This window comes from Pristis pectinata, chromosome 14 (assembly GCF_009764475.1).
Source record: "Pristis pectinata isolate sPriPec2 chromosome 14, sPriPec2.1.pri, whole genome shotgun sequence".
NCBI classification, from domain to species: Eukaryota; Metazoa; Chordata; class Chondrichthyes; order Rhinopristiformes; family Pristidae; genus Pristis; species Pristis pectinata.
The window spans coordinates 35,913,716-35,931,789 of record NC_067418.1 but is presented as its reverse complement, the minus strand read 5'-3'; the positions used below and the strand labels follow the sequence as shown (position 1 = coordinate 35,931,789).

At 41.3% G+C, this 18,074-nt stretch overlaps 1 protein-coding gene across 10 annotated transcripts in view; it reads left to right on the top strand.

Moving 5' to 3' along the window:
* The window catches only part of myrf (myelin regulatory factor), a 181,210-nt gene that overhangs the window by 110,771 nt on the left and 52,365 nt on the right, over positions 1–18,074 (top strand). For 6 of the 10 annotated variants that reach the window (XM_052029422.1, XM_052029425.1, XM_052029427.1 and 3 more), the window contains 3 exons: positions 6,543–6,604; positions 16,733–17,003; positions 17,481–17,581. In XM_052029422.1, coding sequence (XP_051885382.1) covers positions 6,543–6,604; positions 16,733–17,003; positions 17,481–17,581 — 434 coding nt within the window. Of the gene's footprint in view, positions 1–6,542; positions 6,605–6,776; positions 7,086–16,732; positions 17,004–17,480; positions 17,582–18,074 lie in introns of those variants that run through there. The other 4 variants (XM_052029428.1, XM_052029423.1, XM_052029431.1 and 1 more) reach the window with 3 other exon arrangements.

Here is an 18,074-nt window from a genome sequence, read left to right as displayed (position 1 = left end):
TCAAGGCATTAAACTCCAGAATTCCCTCCCTAAACCTCTCTATATCTCTTTCCTCCCATGAGCTACTCCTTAAAATCTACCTTTGTGATCTGGCCTAATAGCTCATGCGGCTTAGTGCCAAATATTATTTTGTAACACTTGTGTAAAGCATATTGGGATCTTTTGCTATGTTGAAGGCATTATATAAACACCAATTATTGTTGATAGGCAATAAGTTGGGAACATACAAATCCAAATAAAATTTCAAGGTATCAAAGAGCACACTGGCACTAAAAATAATAAATGTTGTAGCAGCATCACTGACAAACAATGAAAGCTTCCATAGTGAAGTGCAGAAATTCCTGTACCCTAAAGCTGCTTAAACAATAGGTGTCATTTCATTGCCTCCTCCAGGTTTTGATGGGGCTTGGCAATGAAAGCCAATGTGCTGAATTTACAAGTTTTTTTCAGCTTCCACTCAGCTTGCCACCATTTTGATTGGGACCATTACAAAGAGAGCCCAGGTGTACTTCTATGTAGGAGCACATCACTATTTTTTTCCAGATCTGGATGTTGCTGCCAAAGCCAACATATATTGCTGATTCCTAATTGCTCTTGGGAAGGTGGCAGTGAGACACTTTCTTGAACCATTGAAATCTTTCTGGCAAAGGTACTCCCACAGAGCTGCAGAGGAAGAAGTGGAAGTTCAAGTTCAAGGACTTGGACCCAATGTCAATGAAGGAACAATACAGGCACCCCCGCGTTACCGCATTATGGTGGGGAGGCGGTTTTGTTTTCCTAGAAAATGTTGCACATCGTTATTTTCTATAACGTGAAGCTGCGCCACCTGCCAGTTGAAAAAAGAATTTTGTGTTTGGTTATTTACCTTTTCTCACATATATTTTGCAACAGAGAATTTTATTCCATATCTCAGATTTTTTGGTAGTGATTTGTGAATTCTGTAAAAGCAAATCTCTGTTACCTGAACTGCCGTAACATGGGGGTCGACTTTTTAATTCCACGTCAGGATCATGTGTGATTTGGAGAGTAACATGTAGATGGAGGTTTTCCCATGCTCCTGATGCCCTTGTCCTACTTGATGGTAGAGGTCATGGGTTTTGGCAGCTGCTGCTAGAACAACCTTGGAGATTAACTGCAGTACATTTTATAGATGGTATGTACTGCAGCCACTGTGTGCCATTGATGGAAGGAAGGAATGTTTAGGGTAGTGGACGGGGTACCATTCAAGAAGGTTGCTTTGTTCTGAATGGTGTGGCGCTGCTTGGGTTTTGTTGGAACTTCACTCACCCAAGCAAGTGGACAAGTAGTTGGTATTCCATCAAGCCTGTGTTACAATGTTCCATATAAGACTTTGCATTGTAGATGGTGGAAAAGCTTTAGGGTGACAGGGGGTGAATCACATGCCACAAGATACCTGTTGATGGAGGGGGATATGGTGATGGTAATGAAGTTGAATGCTGAGGATGAGACTTCCTTTTTGGAGATGGTCATTGTCTGGCTTTTTTGTGATGTGAATGTTACTTGCCATTTATCGGTCCATGTTTGAATATTATCTAGATCTTGCTACATGCAGGCATGGGCCTCTTCATTCCTAAGGGTTGCAATGAAGTTGAATTTTGAACAATCATCAGTGACATCACCACTTCTGATTTTATGATGGAAGGGAGGTTATTAATGAAGTAGTAGAAGAGAAAGACATTGTCCTGGGGACTTTCTATATAGAAGATCCTCAGGACAATGTCCTGGGGCTGGAATGATTAAGCTCCAATAACCACAATCATCTTCCTTTCTACAAGCTATGACTACAACAAACACTCTCCTTTTGATGGCTGTTGAGTCTTCCATTTTACTAGGGTTCCGTGTTGCCACATTAGGTTAAGTAACACACACAGAATGCTGGAGGAACTCAGCAGGTCAGGCAGCATCTATGGAGAGAAATAAATAGTCACCCTTCATCAAGTCTCGACTGTTTATTTCCCTCCATAGATGCTGCCTGACCTGCTGAGTTCCTCCAGCATTTTTTGTGTGTTGCTCCAGATTCCAGCATCTGCGGAATCTCTTGTGTCTGCTTTCGGTTAAGTGCTGTGATGATATCAAGGGCAGCTATTCTCACCTCACCTCTGGAATTCACTTCTTTGACCTATGTTTGGGCCAAGGCAGTGTTAAGTCTGGAGACAAATGATCCTGGTGAAATCCAAACTGGGCATCAGTGAATATGTTATTGTACCATTAATGACCCTTTCCATCACTTTGCTGATGATTGAGTGGACGGAGTGGGTGGCAAATAGCTGGATTGGAACTTTGCTTTTTTTGTGAACAGGATATACCTTAGCTATTTTGCGCATTGTTGGATAGATGCATGGGTTGTAAATGTGCTGGAATAGCTTGGCCAGAGGTACAGCCATTTCTGGAGCATGTCTTCAGTCCTACAGACATGATGTTGTCTGGCTTTTGCTGTATTCAGTGCTCTCAGCAGTTTCTTGATATCACATGGAGTGAACTGAACCAGTTGAAGACTTGCTTCTATGATGCTGGAGATCTCAGGAACAAACCACTTCTGGCACTTCTGGATGAACATGGTTGCAAATGCTTCAGCCTGGTCTTCAGCACTTGATTGCCAGGCCCCACCATCATAGAGGATGGAAATTTTCTTTGATCCTCTTGATCCTCTTCCTCTGTTAGTCGTTTAATTGTCCATCACCATGCATGCCTAGATATGAGTGAACTGCAGAGTTTTGGTCTGATCCATTGGTTATGAGATCCCTTAACTGTCTATTGTATCCTGCTTTTGCACATGTATTCCTTCACTATTTGGAACCTTATTTTTAGATACACCTGGTGCAGCCCACATCATGCCCTTCTGCACTCCTCACTGAACTAGGGCTGATTTCCTGGTTTGATAGTAATGGTCAAGTGAGGGATAAGTTAAATCATGGGGTTACAGATCATGGTGATGTGCATTTCTGCTGATAATGATCCTCATGGATGCTCAGTTTAAAGCCGTCCAAACCTTTCTGTGCCTATCCAATTTATCACAATCCCATTCAGCATGATGCAGAGCATCTAGAGAATTTCAGTATCATCTTTGCCCCAGAATCACAGAGGTTGTACAAAGAATTGGATGATCATGTCCATTATTAAAAGGGCAAACAACTGTCAATGGCATTTGTTGAAACAAAACAAATTGCTTCATAGTGATATTGTAGACTTGGACATCAAAGGATTTATGGCACAACATATTGCAGGAAGTTCAGGGACCTTCTGGATATTGCATAACATTGAATGTATTGGCAGCTCCATTCTGGTTGCAGAAGAGGAACAGTTCCAAGTGGGGAATCTCCCAACTTCAGTTGGAAGTACTCAGAGAAAGAGGACTGCTTGAATGAGGAAAATACACCAGGCAGACAGCACAATGCCTACCCAGCAAGTACTGCAGTGCATCCCTAGAGTGCATTGCATGATGTGCTGAAAGCCATTGTAGCTCTCAATTTGTTTTGCTTTGAAATGTTTCAAGTCTGCAGCAGCTGATAACTGCCATATTGCTCAGTTTGCAGACTTTGCTTGCATGAAGCACTGACGTATCAGTTTCCTCATGGACAACAGGAACCAAGTCAAGAAAGAGCTATGGAATACCCCACACGGCATATCTACTACAAGGTGTGATGGGCTGCACTTGTGCTCGTTTTCAAACTACCTGGCACTAAGATTCTGCAAGGACTTCCCTCTTTTATCTGGATGAGAGACTGATTAAAGGCTGGTTCACATGTACACCCAGCTTTTCTTCCACAGAGGCTGCCTGACCTGCTGAGTGTTTCCAGCATTTTCTATTTTTAGTTCAGATTTCCAACATCTGCAGTGTTTTGACTTTCATTTACTGCTGTTTGCCATCTTATAATGCAGAAATAATAGTGGTGAGTTAACATTCTTTAAAAAGACTGTATAGTGGTGTGGAACATCTTCTGACAGCAGGCATGCCAAGAGGAAGAAGCAGCAAGTTGTGAGCAGGTCATGTGCAAGAAAGTGGTTCTGGTGTGCAAGGGGAAAGCAATCAGCAGAGGCCTGAAATGCCTTCTGGTTGCCGCCAGCCAAAAGCAGAAAGCTGTCTGTGCCAGCCGTGAGCTAAACAGGTGAGGGTGTGGTTAGAATAAGAGGGAGTCTTTGTGTAAGATCATCAAGTGATTGGGTAACAAATAGGGAGAGTAGGGGAGGAAATGTTATTGCAATGTCTACTGCAGCAAAACTGAGATAGCAGAGCATAATTCTTCCCCTTGCTGGTCAACTACATTTCTTGAACCTTTGGCAGCATTGTACACACGTACTGGGGTGGTACCTCCAGCATTTCTGTTTCCTGCTTACTCTCCAAGTCTGTTGCAGTGACTGCCTTGATGTTGGTAGGGAGATGAATCTCTCTCTCTGGTTGTTTGGAGGTCTGGGGGTGACACCAAATTGGGAAGAATAGTTTAGCAACCTGAGGAGAAATGTGACAAATTGCAAGAAATCATTAATAAACTTACAGAATGGGAGATTATTTGACAAATAAATTCTAACAGTGTTAAATATAATGTATTATATTTTTATGGACAGTAAAGAAATCGGCCCTGAAGAATTAGAATCTAAATGGTGGAGAAGGAAAAGGGGCTCTTGGAGGTGCAAATTATTAAAAGTAGCCATGTAAGATAATTAAACCATTAAAAAAGCAAAACATGCTCCAGGGTTATTTCTGGGGAGGTAGAGTTAAATCTGTATAGACCCTTATTTAGACCTCAATTGCTCACCATATTACTAATAGGATATAGAAGCTCAGGAGAAAGTTCAAAAAAGATAAACAAGGATGTCACCAGAAATATGAGTTATACCTTGAAGGATGAACAGGCTGGGGTTTGTTCCTTCATGGTAACAAAAAAATCAAATCAAGAATTAAGAAAAAATTTTAACTCAGAGAGTGGTGAGACTATGGAACTTTCTACCAAAACAATAAGGCTATTTTAAGTAAAACTAAATAAGCAATGGAAATGTGGGCGAATGTAATGGACTGAGTGGCTGTTTTTAGTGCTCGGACCTGCTATACAAAGACCTCTAGAGCTAAGCCACTAAACTTGAGGGTCTGGAATTGCTCCAAATCTTGGACATGATAAATACTTCAGCAAAGTAACAGTTCATTTTTAAGAGGCTGAAAACATTCTTTAACTAGATGCCAGCATTGCCAGAAATCCCATTCAGTGAGCTACATATCATTACAGAAACACACACCAATGTGCTTTAATTGAGTTGCTCTCCAATGACATCAGAAGGCCACCTGTTGGCTTCACCAGTCATTCACTTAAAGTACACAAATTCAGAAGTGGCTCCAGTAAAATTAAATAGTTAACACCAACACATCACAAAAGAATTAATTAGACCACATATGCATTTGTAATTTTCACAACTGAGAGAAACTCAAAGTCGTATCTGTTCTTATGTTCATGAAAGTAACACCTGAAGAGAAAGGAGAAAATTGACAAAGTGGCTCTGAAGAAGTGCATAGGTCAGTGACCAGTTTAGGAAATTTTAGTGATGCTTCTGCTGTTTGCCTTTCTCTGCTTGATTCAACTTTTAATATTTGATCTGGTTGTTTCAATACTACTTTGTATCCCACTCCATGTTTGCTTCATTGGAGCTCCTCCCTAAGCAGTTCAGCTCAGGATTGATGTTGCCAACGTTTTCTCTTCTAACCTTGGTGTTGTGCACAGCGGTAAAATGTAAACACCTTTGCTTTGGTTTCTCAAGAATAAATAGGTAGAAGCAGGTTGCAGGGAGCTGTGTTGTAAGTCTCTTCTCCATGTGTGATTACGGGATTTGTTTGAGAAATAAGAATCCTAGGATGCACACTGTTCAAAGCTTACTGCAATATAATTCGGCCTGCTTGCTGTCTGGCACCACCATTGACTTATTTGCCTTTGCTGTGCACAACCACCATTTTAGAAATGCAGTCTCCAACTGCCCTCTGCTCTTTGGATCTCAGTAGCTCCTGATCAAAAAGGGAGGTTGGCAACTTGTTCCCAAGTTTCATCACTGTCAGACCAGCCATCATCTGGGATGCACAAGATGAAGGATCATAGCCCCAAACTCTGCCCATTGTTTTGCTCTGGATTCCCTAACTATTGAACTGTGCTTACTGAGGTTTCCTTTTGTCAGGGACCCTGTGAGCTGAGAATTGTTGATCTAAGCCAGCTACTGTGCAGACAGCCTGGGCCCTTGCATGCAAGTAATTGCTTTAGAGCATTGACAGCCACAAGGAAGAAAATAGTACGATTTTGTTATTGAAGTAGGAGGAAATAATTAAAACAAAGTACAGCAATACTCTTTCTTTTAAGAGGTCCATGTCATTCTGAGCCGATATTCAGTCTCAAAGTGCAACTCCAATGTGCCAATTGGTCAAGAAAACATCATGTGTTTGATCTTGTTATCGTCATTTCAATCTGTCTTTCAAGTTCGGCTCTGAGTTATTCCACCATTTAATTCCTGTAACTTTTAACTGTTATGCCACATTTTTGTTTTCTCAGCACTTTACCTGAATCTCCTCCTGATTCTGGATCCGAGCCGTACTCCCCTCCACAGGCGAATGGTAAGCCCCATAACTTCCTATTTTGGATTGGTTTGCTCTAGGCTCTACCAAGCTTCTATCTGAATAAAGGTGTGACTGCATGCCTGAATTATCAGTGAAAGCAGCCATTTATAAATTTATCAAAGCTCTCAGCTTTTGTTTTGAGCTGCACTTTACTGAAAGGCTTGCCGAGCTAAAGTTAGTGAGTAAACAATGCTGGTAAAAGAGAAAAGCTGCTGTGCCAACAGCAGGAACTTGTAGGGAAGAGGACTGCTACTCAGTGGAGACTCTCTGAAACGACCTGCTGAGGAGAAATCAAAATTAGTTCAAAGGAAGACTGGATGATGAATAAGAGTTACGGGTTGTTGCAAGTACCTTCCAATGACTCTTACTGCTTTAATGAGCTTTGCCTGGCTCCTTGTTCAGTGAAGCCTGCTCAACCTTTGTGCTGCGCTTGTCGGGTGTTCCCTTTGTCAGGGATCCTGTGAACTCAAAGTTGTTGGCAAGTTATTCATCTCTTTTTTTGTGATTTTGTTTCATATTTAAGTGCTGGTGAGAGAAGGATGAAGTGGATGGTAAAGATGAGAAAAGGTGCAGAGTGAGATCAAAAGTGAAAGATAGTAAGGAAGAAGGTAGAAGAGAAAAGAAAATATAGAAGGAAGGGGGAAAGCGAGAAAGGAGTCACAAGGAAGTCAAAGACTAGGATTTTAGAAAGAAACAGTTGAAGGAGATGTAGACCAAATTACAAGGCAATACATTGGAAGGAATCTATCAGCAGATAAAATGTACAGTCCACTTGTGTCAATCATGAGTTTTTGAGGAGGTGTTTTCTTATTTAGTGCTTGTGTAGGCATGGTGTTGTAATTGTAGGAAATGCATTTTTTTTAATGTTGGAGAATAGGGGAGGTTTGGGGGAGAGGGTTATTGTTTATTCTGTAGAATGTGAGTCATCTGTAAGCCAGTTCCTCTGTGTCAAATTGTTACAAATAATTTGTTTCCAGGTTCCAGTGCTGATGAGGCAGTGAAGAAATGCAGAATTCTAAAATAACTATGAGATTCCCCAGAGGATGAACTGGTGGTGGGCTGTTAATTGATGTGTCTAGAAAGTTGCAGGGAGAGTTAGGCAGTGTGCCTATACCATGAGATTACATTTGGTCCAAGAGTGCAATTTCTCTGATGAATTTTAAAGTTCAAGTGAGTTTGGTGAATGCACACATATTGGGTAATAAAGATTTGCATTACTATTGTGCATTCTCACAGCTGTGACACTCATTTCAAAGCACCTTTGATGTAATAATTGTTTTGCAGGTAAGCGTTGCAGCCAGTTTGGTGCAGTGCAAGATCCCACAATTGACAATTAAATGTTAATCTGGTTTTAGTGAGAGAGAATGTTGCTGAAGAGGTCGTAAAACCTCCTCCCTCTTTTTCTGAGGGTGTCGAGATGTTTAATGCCTATCTAAACAAGCCAGAGGGCCCTTTGTCTATAATTTGCAGAGTGACCCCTCTGACAATACAGCACTCATTTGGTGCTACACTGGAGAGACACCCATGATGTTTAAGAACATCACTAGAACCTTATCTCAAAAGTGTATGATCTGCAGGTGCCTCCAGTGGAACTTTAGTCAGCTGAAATGAATACAGAAATACAAGGATGATGTTCATTTCCTGGAGGTGGTTCAGAGATGATCCATGCAGCTGATCTCCAGTGACATAGATTTAAAATATGAGGGGTAGGATGGGGGGAGAATGTTTCCCCTGAACGAGGACTCTAGGACCAAGGCACACATTTTGAGAATCGGGTGGTAGATTGTTTGGGATGGTAGGTTGTTGGGGAGAAATATTTTCACTCAGAAGGCTGTGAATCTTTGGAATTCTCTACCCTGTACGGCATTGGAAGCTCATTCGTTATCTTCATTCGAAACAGAGATCGACAGATTGATAAATTTCTGTTAAGAAAATCAAAGGATGCAGGGATGGAAAATGGTGCTTGTGTAGACCTGGATGGAAAATGGTGCTGAGGTGGAAGACCAGCTGTGATCTTGATGAATTTTTGCACATTGCCTGAACAAATTTAATGAGAAACCTGATCAATAAAGATGATTGGGTACTTGCTATGTTTTCAAATGTTAAACATATGAGCTGTTGATACACAGAGGCTCCTAACCATGCACAGTGCCATCAAATGGCATGCAATGCATCTTTTGACATCACTCAGGCAAATTTTATTTATGCATGTCTAGCATATAGGCAGCATAAGCCACTTGTACAGAAAAAGAACATCACAAGGCAGGGAAAGTTGCTTCTGGGCTGCTTAAAGGGAACCAGTCTGGCCAAATTACCTTTATAATTTCTTCTTGCCTTTTTTGCCCACTAACCACCCTTGGTGTGGATGTTGTTTGGGTTGCCCACCACTAGTCTTACCATGATTGCAACCCTAAGTTGCCTTCTCAGCCAATCACAACAACACCTTTCCTTCCAATGCCTCGACCAGATTCTAGAGTTCTGACTGAAATTCCTTTCCTCCTGAGAGTTTGACCTGTTATACCCTTTTGGCCCTTCCACCTCCCACCCTCCCCCAAACCCCATGACATATGATACGTAATGTACCCAAGTTGGCTCAATGAGCAGAGACAAGACCTTTGTGCATGTTTTCCATCTGTGGCTAGATTTATATCTCATGATGCCTTGGTCTTAAGGGCAATGGAACCTTGCAGCAAGGGGCCCTGACAGAAACCTGGTGTGGGTTCCTTGAACATTGCTTGTTTACTGGCACAGTACAATTTCTAGGTCATTGTCTTCTTAGCTTGGGTACAACACAGAGACAAAATCGGGAAGTGAATTAAGAAATCGAAGGTGCAAAGGACTTAGGAGTCCTAGTGCAGGATTCCCTGAAGGCATGGACAAGTTGGGCCGAAGGGCCTTTTTCTGTGCAGTATAACTCAATGACCCTAAGAGTTTCACATGCAAGTGACTGTAGCTTGAGAGGGGGATACTAACTGTAACCAGAAGATTCAAATGGCAGCCTATGGTGATTCTTCTGGCTCTCAAGAAGAGTCACCAAAGCAGTACACATAGTTCCTCATGGTGGTAGCATTGGTGTGTTAATAACACCATGGAAACTGGATGAGAGATACCATGTACAGTAAACTATTATTGTCTAGAAACCTGGGGATTCAACAGAAAATAGGACCACGTCATGAAATGACTCCTGGCTCAACATAAATTGAGACATTATGGTTGATTTTAAATCTCTCTGGGATGTGGAATAGGGGGTATTGCTATACAGGAGTTGTTGGAGAGTCAAGAGTTGAACATATAGATGGCTTCTCCTGCATCACCGTCGCATGGGGAAAGTGTTCACTGGCACCAAAAGAAGACTGCCAATTTAGGAGAGGAGTGTTTTGGGAGATTTGAGACTGGGGAGCTAAGGAGACCCTGAGAAACAGTGGAGGCAATTTCCTTCTGGAGCTCAGAGGATGCACCTTTTCTTCCTGGCTCCATTAAAAATATCTTTGTATTTTACCTTCATGAACTACAATAGTGTCCCAACTACTTTGCCAGGTGAGGTGGCTGCAGTAGATGTGCTAATCACCAGTTAGCCAAAGTAACATTGGGGCTCCATGAATGTCAGTTATAAATGGGGCTTTGCCAGAGCTCTGCAGGAGCCTCATTTACAACTAAAACCAAAGTCATTCAAACAGCAAATGGACGAGAACAGAGTGAAAATTGAACCTCTCCCATTTACCTTCTTTCCCATTCACTTGGATAGGTCTGGGCTGGTTGGTGTTGAGATGGAAAATTTTTTCTATCTATTACCGTTCTCTCCATATCCACAGTTTGTGTGTTCGTGGATCAAGTTTGACTAATCAAGTTGGAGTGATCAATGTAGGAAAATTTTCCAAGACTTTCATTCATTAGCAGTGCTAAGCACTCTGAATTCTATTTTTGCATATGTTTAGGTAAGGAATATAATCCCCACTAATTATCCATCAATTATTCCCAGATCAGAGTCTGGTATAACACTGTCCATATTGTGCAAATAACATTCTGTAACCCACCGAATCTTTAATGCACCACCAACTGTAACTATTCTCTGACCTCTCTTCATCTAATTAATAGTTATCATGAACTTGTGTTGAGGTTTGGTTTAGTTTACTCACCAGAAACCACACTAAATATACCTCACTTTGTAATCTTCCAGGCAGCAGGCAGTAGAGACTTTACTTCTATCCATGTGAACCCAGCTCCCAGACATGAAGGGCTACTGTCTAACCACAGCACTGCTCAATCCAATAAATATAAGGCCAACTAGGGAAAAGTGTGACCCACAGAGACATCCATATCATGTTTAAGGGCAGTTTGCAAGATAAACACTTCAATCACTACTACAAATTATAAAGGGCTTTGTGGCTGCATTTCTGATAGTAATTTCACTCTTACTGTGACCTTTCACTGTAACTTTTTTTTTATAGAAACTGTTCCAACTTTCTTGAAAGGAAGTAAAATGTCCTTTACATAACCTTCAATTCTGGGCTCATAATCAGTTAAGACTGCTACATGAATGTCTCATTGACTCCTGACCATCGATTTGGAAGGTCTCAATCCATCTTCTAATGACACAAAGTTACCACTGATTGGTCATTGTCTTGAGGGACCCTGCGGGGGGGATAAGAGTCATTTAAATTTATTAGAGATGTGGCAGAAGTAGATTGGGAATGGTGGAGGACCATTCCTCTGCATTTCAACAGTGCTGTTTCCCAGAAGTGACCAACTTTTTGCCTTCATGCCTCCATAGATATGTAGCATGGAGCCTCAAGGAGTGTGAGGATGTAGTGGAGCAGGGGAACATGAACTCGTGTTCCTATTTGTTTTCCTATATTACAAGTTGTAATGTTCCACTTTAGCAGTTAACACTCTATGAGGTAAAAGCACTCAAAGCATCTTTCTCTGAAACTCCATGTCCACAGAATTCATACAGGTCAGAAGAATGATCAGGTTAAAAGTGCAACAGGATGGGTTTGTTTGGGGGTAGTGTTTGACCCACGTCCCTGGACCTAGGCCTGTATATGCCAGAGCCTGCAAACTGCTGCTGTAGGTGACCTGGGGATGCTTGATACTGGGTTCCCAGTTCTACAGAAATGCCTCTCACTGTAATGTACAGAATTCATACAGAGGTGAGTTGGATAATGTATCAAAAATAACAGAGAGGTTTTGAGACTCTGAGATGATTCCCTCAATTTCTTTCGCTGATCTTTTTTTTGATAAAGCTTTTGTTATCCAAATTAGAGAAGCAATCTATAACAACTGTTTGTTTAACAAACTGTATTTTTATAAGTGAGAGAGTTATTCAGAATGATGAAAAGCAGTGCACCTTGTAACAGAAAAACTCCCTCCATTAGATTGGCAGTGAGCCAGGACAAACACAATAAAAGCTGAGATATTGCAAACTTCTTAGCAACTTCCACACAAAGTACTCCAGCCCTCTCCTAATGCATGCATACTTGCTTCCATTTTGATGAGATACATCAAGATATTTTAATTTAATTTACAATCAGCCATGATTCTAAAAATATATCCTTTGTTGTTCTGAAATGACTAATTCTGTGGGATTTCACTTTTAGTACCTCATCTAAATCGTGATTTTTTTTTCCCACAAAGCTGAGATAGCATTTGCATCTGAAAGGAAGCATCCCAACCAAATATTCTCCTGCCCTCAAGCAGCCTCAACCTTTCATTTGGGGTTGTTTAGTAACAACTTAATGGGAACAGATCAATTAAAAACTTTCTTCCCCTTTGATATGTGCAATACCCCTGATTCAATCTTCCAGGGTCACGGAAACCAAGTAGCACCCCGACCCAGAAAAGAACTAAATGTGGATTGAGCCAGGGACTTCCATGTCTATATGCTCCGGTTTCAAAACTGACTATTACAATCCCATATTTAAAATTATAATCATCATTAAAGAGGGTCTAATGGAATATTTTGGGTAGTTATGCATATAACCTATGCATCACTTTTCTTGTTGTCACCATATGTAAAAGATAAAATGATGTGTTTTGGTGTGATTTGCCTTTGCATCATTTGTGAAAAAAACTATCAGTTGTCTGTTTAAACATTCCAGATTTATATTCTGGCAATACATTTATATCTTACACTAGGCACTCATTTTCCATTGAAAAGCATCATTTTCAGAGTAATGCTTTCTGATTCCTGCCTAACTGTTAAAATCACAATATCAAATATATGCCATTCAATTTTATTTGACAGGCACTTTGCTGTAGTCACAGGCCTTGGCCACAAGATGAGCAAGCTTCCCCTACGGCAGCATCATCTTGAATATTACAAAAACTCACTATGTTCAAATTACTAATATATTGACCATTGTTGCTATGAAGATGCTTGGGACTCCCACATAAGCATGCAGGAAAGTGAAAGTCCCATCCCTATGAAGACCACTATGCTCCAACACTGGTTGGAGTCCAGTAGTGAAGAGCAAATGAATCGGCTCCAGGTTAGACCTGATGCAAGGTTCAATGACTGTATGTATTGCAATGCACAGGAACAACTGCAAGGGGAAAAGGCAAGTTTTAGTAATTTACACTGAGTTAATTTAATTGTATTCAATCAATTTTCAGTGTTTTCCAATGAGTCAGTGTTTTAAGTTTTCAGTTATTTTAGACTTCAGATAATTTAAAGTTCTTGCTTCATTTTTAACTGTTTTTGAATGTCAGCTGAGTCTAGGGATGTATTGGCTTAACTGACTTTCAAAACATTTCTATGGGATTTAGAATCAGAAGGCCCTGTACTGTCCAAGGCCTCCCCATTAAGATCAGAGCAGAAGTCCTTGAGGGAATTCTTGTTTGGGGTGTCTGCTCGAGATAAGAATGGATTTAGCAGCTTTAAAGTCATGGATAGGTACACACATCCTGTGAGATACACTAAGCCACTTATTCCTGTCATAGAAAGTGTCTATCACTGTAGTGTCTGCCTGCTCTTCAAACTTCTCTGTCATGTTTTTGTATTACAGTCAAAACCACATTTATTGTACTTCCCTCAGATTTAGATTTCCAGGATAGATCGTGATGCTGTTTATGTAATTCTAAGATCTTATTATTGGAGGCATTCCTGACACAAAACTTGACAGAGGGGCAGAGAAATGGCAGATGAAATTTAATCCTGAAAAATGTGAAGTGATGCATTTTAGGAGGACATACAAGGTTAGGATGTGCACAGTGACTGGTGGGACTCAAGGAAGTACTGAGGAACATAGGGACATTGGTGTACATGTTGAAGGATTCCTGAAGGCACCACCACAGGAGGTTAAGAAGGCATACAGGATTCTTGCCTTCATTAGCTAGGCCATAGAATATAAAAGCAAGGGGGTTATGATACAACTATATTAAGCATTAGTTAGGACACAGCTGGAGTACTGTCTGCAGTTCAGGTTGCAATTAGAATGTGTTGTACTGGAGAGGGTGCAGAGGAGGTTCACCAGGATGTTGCCTGGGATAGAGCGTTTCAGCTATGTTGGGTTTGTTTTCATTGGAGTGGAGAAGGCTGAAGGGCAACCTGATGGAGCTCTACCAGATTATGAGATGCTTGGACAGGGTAGGTAATGAGTAGATTTTCCTCGAAGCGGAGGTGTCTATATTTAAAAGGGCCGTGATGGCCTTCATGAGTTGAGTTGCCTGCCATCGTTTAATGGCCTATGATCAGGCATGAAGAGTGGTTACTGGTGTCAGGCATTATTCCTCAATCTGAATCAGCACCTTAAGGAGTAAATTGGGGGTGGGTCAGATTGAGAGGTAGAAGGTAATAAGAAAAGAACCTTTAGAGCAGCTCTGCTTCAGACTTCAGCACAAGACCACCAGTCAGAGATGGCAACAGGTTACATTTTTTGAATGCTCATGGTCACCTCTATATTTGTGGCTCTGCAGCTTTAATACAGACAGGTTGAAAATCATCATTTTTGCCAAAATAGTTCTTCAAAATCAACATCAGGCTGTTGGATGCTGAAAGAGTTATAAATGAGTTGAAAGCTTTCTGCAAGATACTAGATTTGTTAGAGGAATCGAACTTCCCACTCTCTTAACTGGGAAGAAGCTTGACTAGGAGATTCTCAGCCTGTACTTGCATCTGAGCTGGGTGGAGGTGTTTGTGTAACTGGTCCCAGTGCCCCCTGGTGAAAAAAAATATCTCTTTGCAAATGCCAGATGAAGTTGGGATTGAGCTTAGTGTGATTTACACAGAACATAAGAAACAGGAGCAGGAGTAGGCCATTCAGTCCCTCAAGCCTGCTGTGCCATTCAGTAAGGTCGTGGTCAATAAGCCTTGGCCTCAGCATTACTTTCCTACTCTCTCCCTATGCCCATACGCTCTCTTGTAGTTCAAATGTCTATCTATCTCCACCTTGGAGACTGCCTCCAAAGATCTCTGTGGCAGAGAATTCCAAAGATTCGCAACACTGAATGAAGAAATTCTCATCTCTGTCTGAAATGAAATTATGCCCTCTAGTTCCAGATACCCCAGTTGGAGGATATATCCTCTCAACGTTTGTCCTATCATCCCCATCAGAATCTTATGACACAGAAGGAGGCTATTTGGCCCATCAGGCCTTTGCCAGCACCCAGGAGAGCCAGTCCCATTCCCCCTCTTATTTCATCATGCTCTTTCAACTTATTCTTCCTCATACGTCCATTAAGTCCCCTTTGGTTATTTTGTCACTTATACTGTGGAATAATTTACTGTAGCCAGCTAACTTACCACCACATCTTTTGAGTTGTAGGAAGAAACTGGGAGTGAGGCTGAAACCCATGAAGTCACTGGGAAAATGTATAAACTCTACACAGAGAGAACCCAAGGACAGCCTGAACTTGGGCCCCTTGAACTTTTGAGGCAATAGCACTGACTGTTGTCATTGTTCTACTCTGTGGTCAATAAGATCGCCTCATTCTTCTAAACTCCAGTGGCCCAACCTGCTTAACCCTTCTTCACACATCAACCCCTTCACTCCATGAATCAACCTGGTGAACCTTCTTTTCCCTACCTCCAATGTAAGCACATCCTTCCTTAAATACAAACCAAAACTGTATGGTGTAGTCCATGTGCAGTCTCAGTAGCAACCTTTAAAGCTGCATCGAAACTATTCTACTGGCCTTCCTAATTACTCACTGTACCTGCATGCTAACTTGTGTGTTTCATGTATCACACCATTTTGAGGTCTAATTCTACTTAAATAATAATTTACTTTCTTCCAACATGGATAACATTACATTTTCCCACATTATACTCTATCTACCAATTTGTAGCCCACTTAATTAACCTATCGATTCCCCAATGCAGGCTCTTTGTGTCCTCCCTGCAATGTGTAACCCACCCATATCAGTAGGTTTGGCTACAGCATACTCTGTCCCTTCATACAGATCATCAGAATGGATTATAAATAACTGAAGCCCCAGTGCTGATCCCTGTAGCAGTAAACTAGTTACAGATTGCCAATCCAAAAATGATCCCCTTATCCTGACTCTCTATTTTCTGTCGGTTAGTCACTCCCCTATTTATATTACCCAATCTCATCTGCTGTTACCTTGTGCAGTATCCTTTTATATGGCACCTTATCAAATGTCTCTGGAAATTCAAATACACTGTTTTCCTTTTATACCTCCTGTTTGTTACATCCTCAAGGAACATTAGCACATCCACTTTCCCCTTTGCTAATATTCAGAGGCTCAGCTGACATTTGAGGATTACTTATTTGGTTAAGGGATTATAGCATTCTGGCATCTGTGAAACCATATCCCTTCAGTCAATCGGTGCCTTTCAATGTGAGGAGGAAAATTGGAGGCAGAGTAAGATCTTAAAGAAACAGGGAAGGTAGTTATATTTCTGTTTGGGGGATAAAAGCTGAGCTGAATGAGCTTTTCAATGCTTGGGATAATTTTCTCGTTCATAAGCTTATGTTGCCCAGTTAGAATTACCCAGACTGACACCATTGTGGACACCCTCAGATATTTGTAGGTGACTTGATTTTAAACTAGATCTAAGGAAACCTACAATGAGGGAGTGGTGTTTGTATGACACAAAATATGAAGGGAAGCTGCTCAATTCTCCCAGTCTGTAATGCATTAAAACTTGCTTATCTCTTCCAGCAGAGTCCCACCTGCTCCGCACTATGACGCCGGAACACCTGTGTCATATGGCACCCCCTTCTCGTTTGGAACATCCTGCACAAACACACCTCCAACCACCACACCCTCATCAGCCGCCCAACCCTCACTATCCCAATGTGCCACGGGAGATGTACATGAAGCCTGAGCCAATGATGACCCAGTATCCAGTATCCGGAATATCGCCAAATGAACTCCATCAGGCCCAGCAGTCACAAATGCTTCACCAGCTTCTACAGCATCATGGATCAGAGTAAGATGCAGGAGACTTTAGTTTTACAGAGTGTGTATGTGTGTGTGTATCTTAATGTATGATTTAATTTGTTTATATGTATTCAGAACACTACTGTTCTAATAGACCTCTCTAATACAATCATCTGTGAAAGATACTTTTCTTCAATCACTCAATTTTCACACTTTTGGATATTTGGTATTGTTGACTGAATTCTGAATCCATTTGTTCCCATCATTCAAAACGTGTGTGTGTGTGTAGATGCAGTATTTTTGCTCCAGCTGAAATAGATAAAACCCATCCATTTGTGTTTAATTTGTACTTTGTACTGAATTATTCCCAAGTATCTGGGTGGTTGCCCATGACCAATAACCCAGAGCAGCCTAAGTTAGCTGAACTCATAAGACAGGAAGATGTGAATAAAGATTGTCTTTAGAATTCTCTTCTTCCCAATCCCTTCTGCAGTCTGGCCTCCAATAATGTCTCATCTCTTTGCAGAGGTATTCCTGTGCATCCAGCCAAGAAGCGGAAACATTCAGACTCCCCGCCAAACACTTTAAACACTCAGATGCTGAATGGAATGATTAAACAGGAGCCAGGTAGGAATGTTATCTTTCATTTCATTTCTTCTGACAGTTACTTAAATGTTCCCTTAGATTGATAACTGCCTGACAGTTCTACTTTCCAGGAGAGTGAGGGAGTGTTGATTTGCCACTGATAGAAAGGTACTTTAGTGGTTCTGTTGATAAATGCCCTGAACTAGCATCAATTGAGCAGTCTCCCTATCAGAGATATTTCCTTAGTCCTATCTATCTGTCCCCACCTTCTCTGGAACTTAAAACAAACTGTTTTCTCTCTTTCCCAGTTCTGACAAAGGATCTTGGACCTGAATGATTAACTGTTTCTCTTTCCACAGATGCTGCCTGATCTGCTGAGTGTTTCCAACATTTTCTGTTTTTATTTCAGCTGAGCAATCCCAGGTTCAGCCTGTGCAGAGTTAGTTGATCTTGGGTAAGGTTACAAATGACCCCTCACAATTCTGCTTTAGTTCCCCATAGTTGGGAAGTGGCAGTCAGACAGTTCCATCTGTGA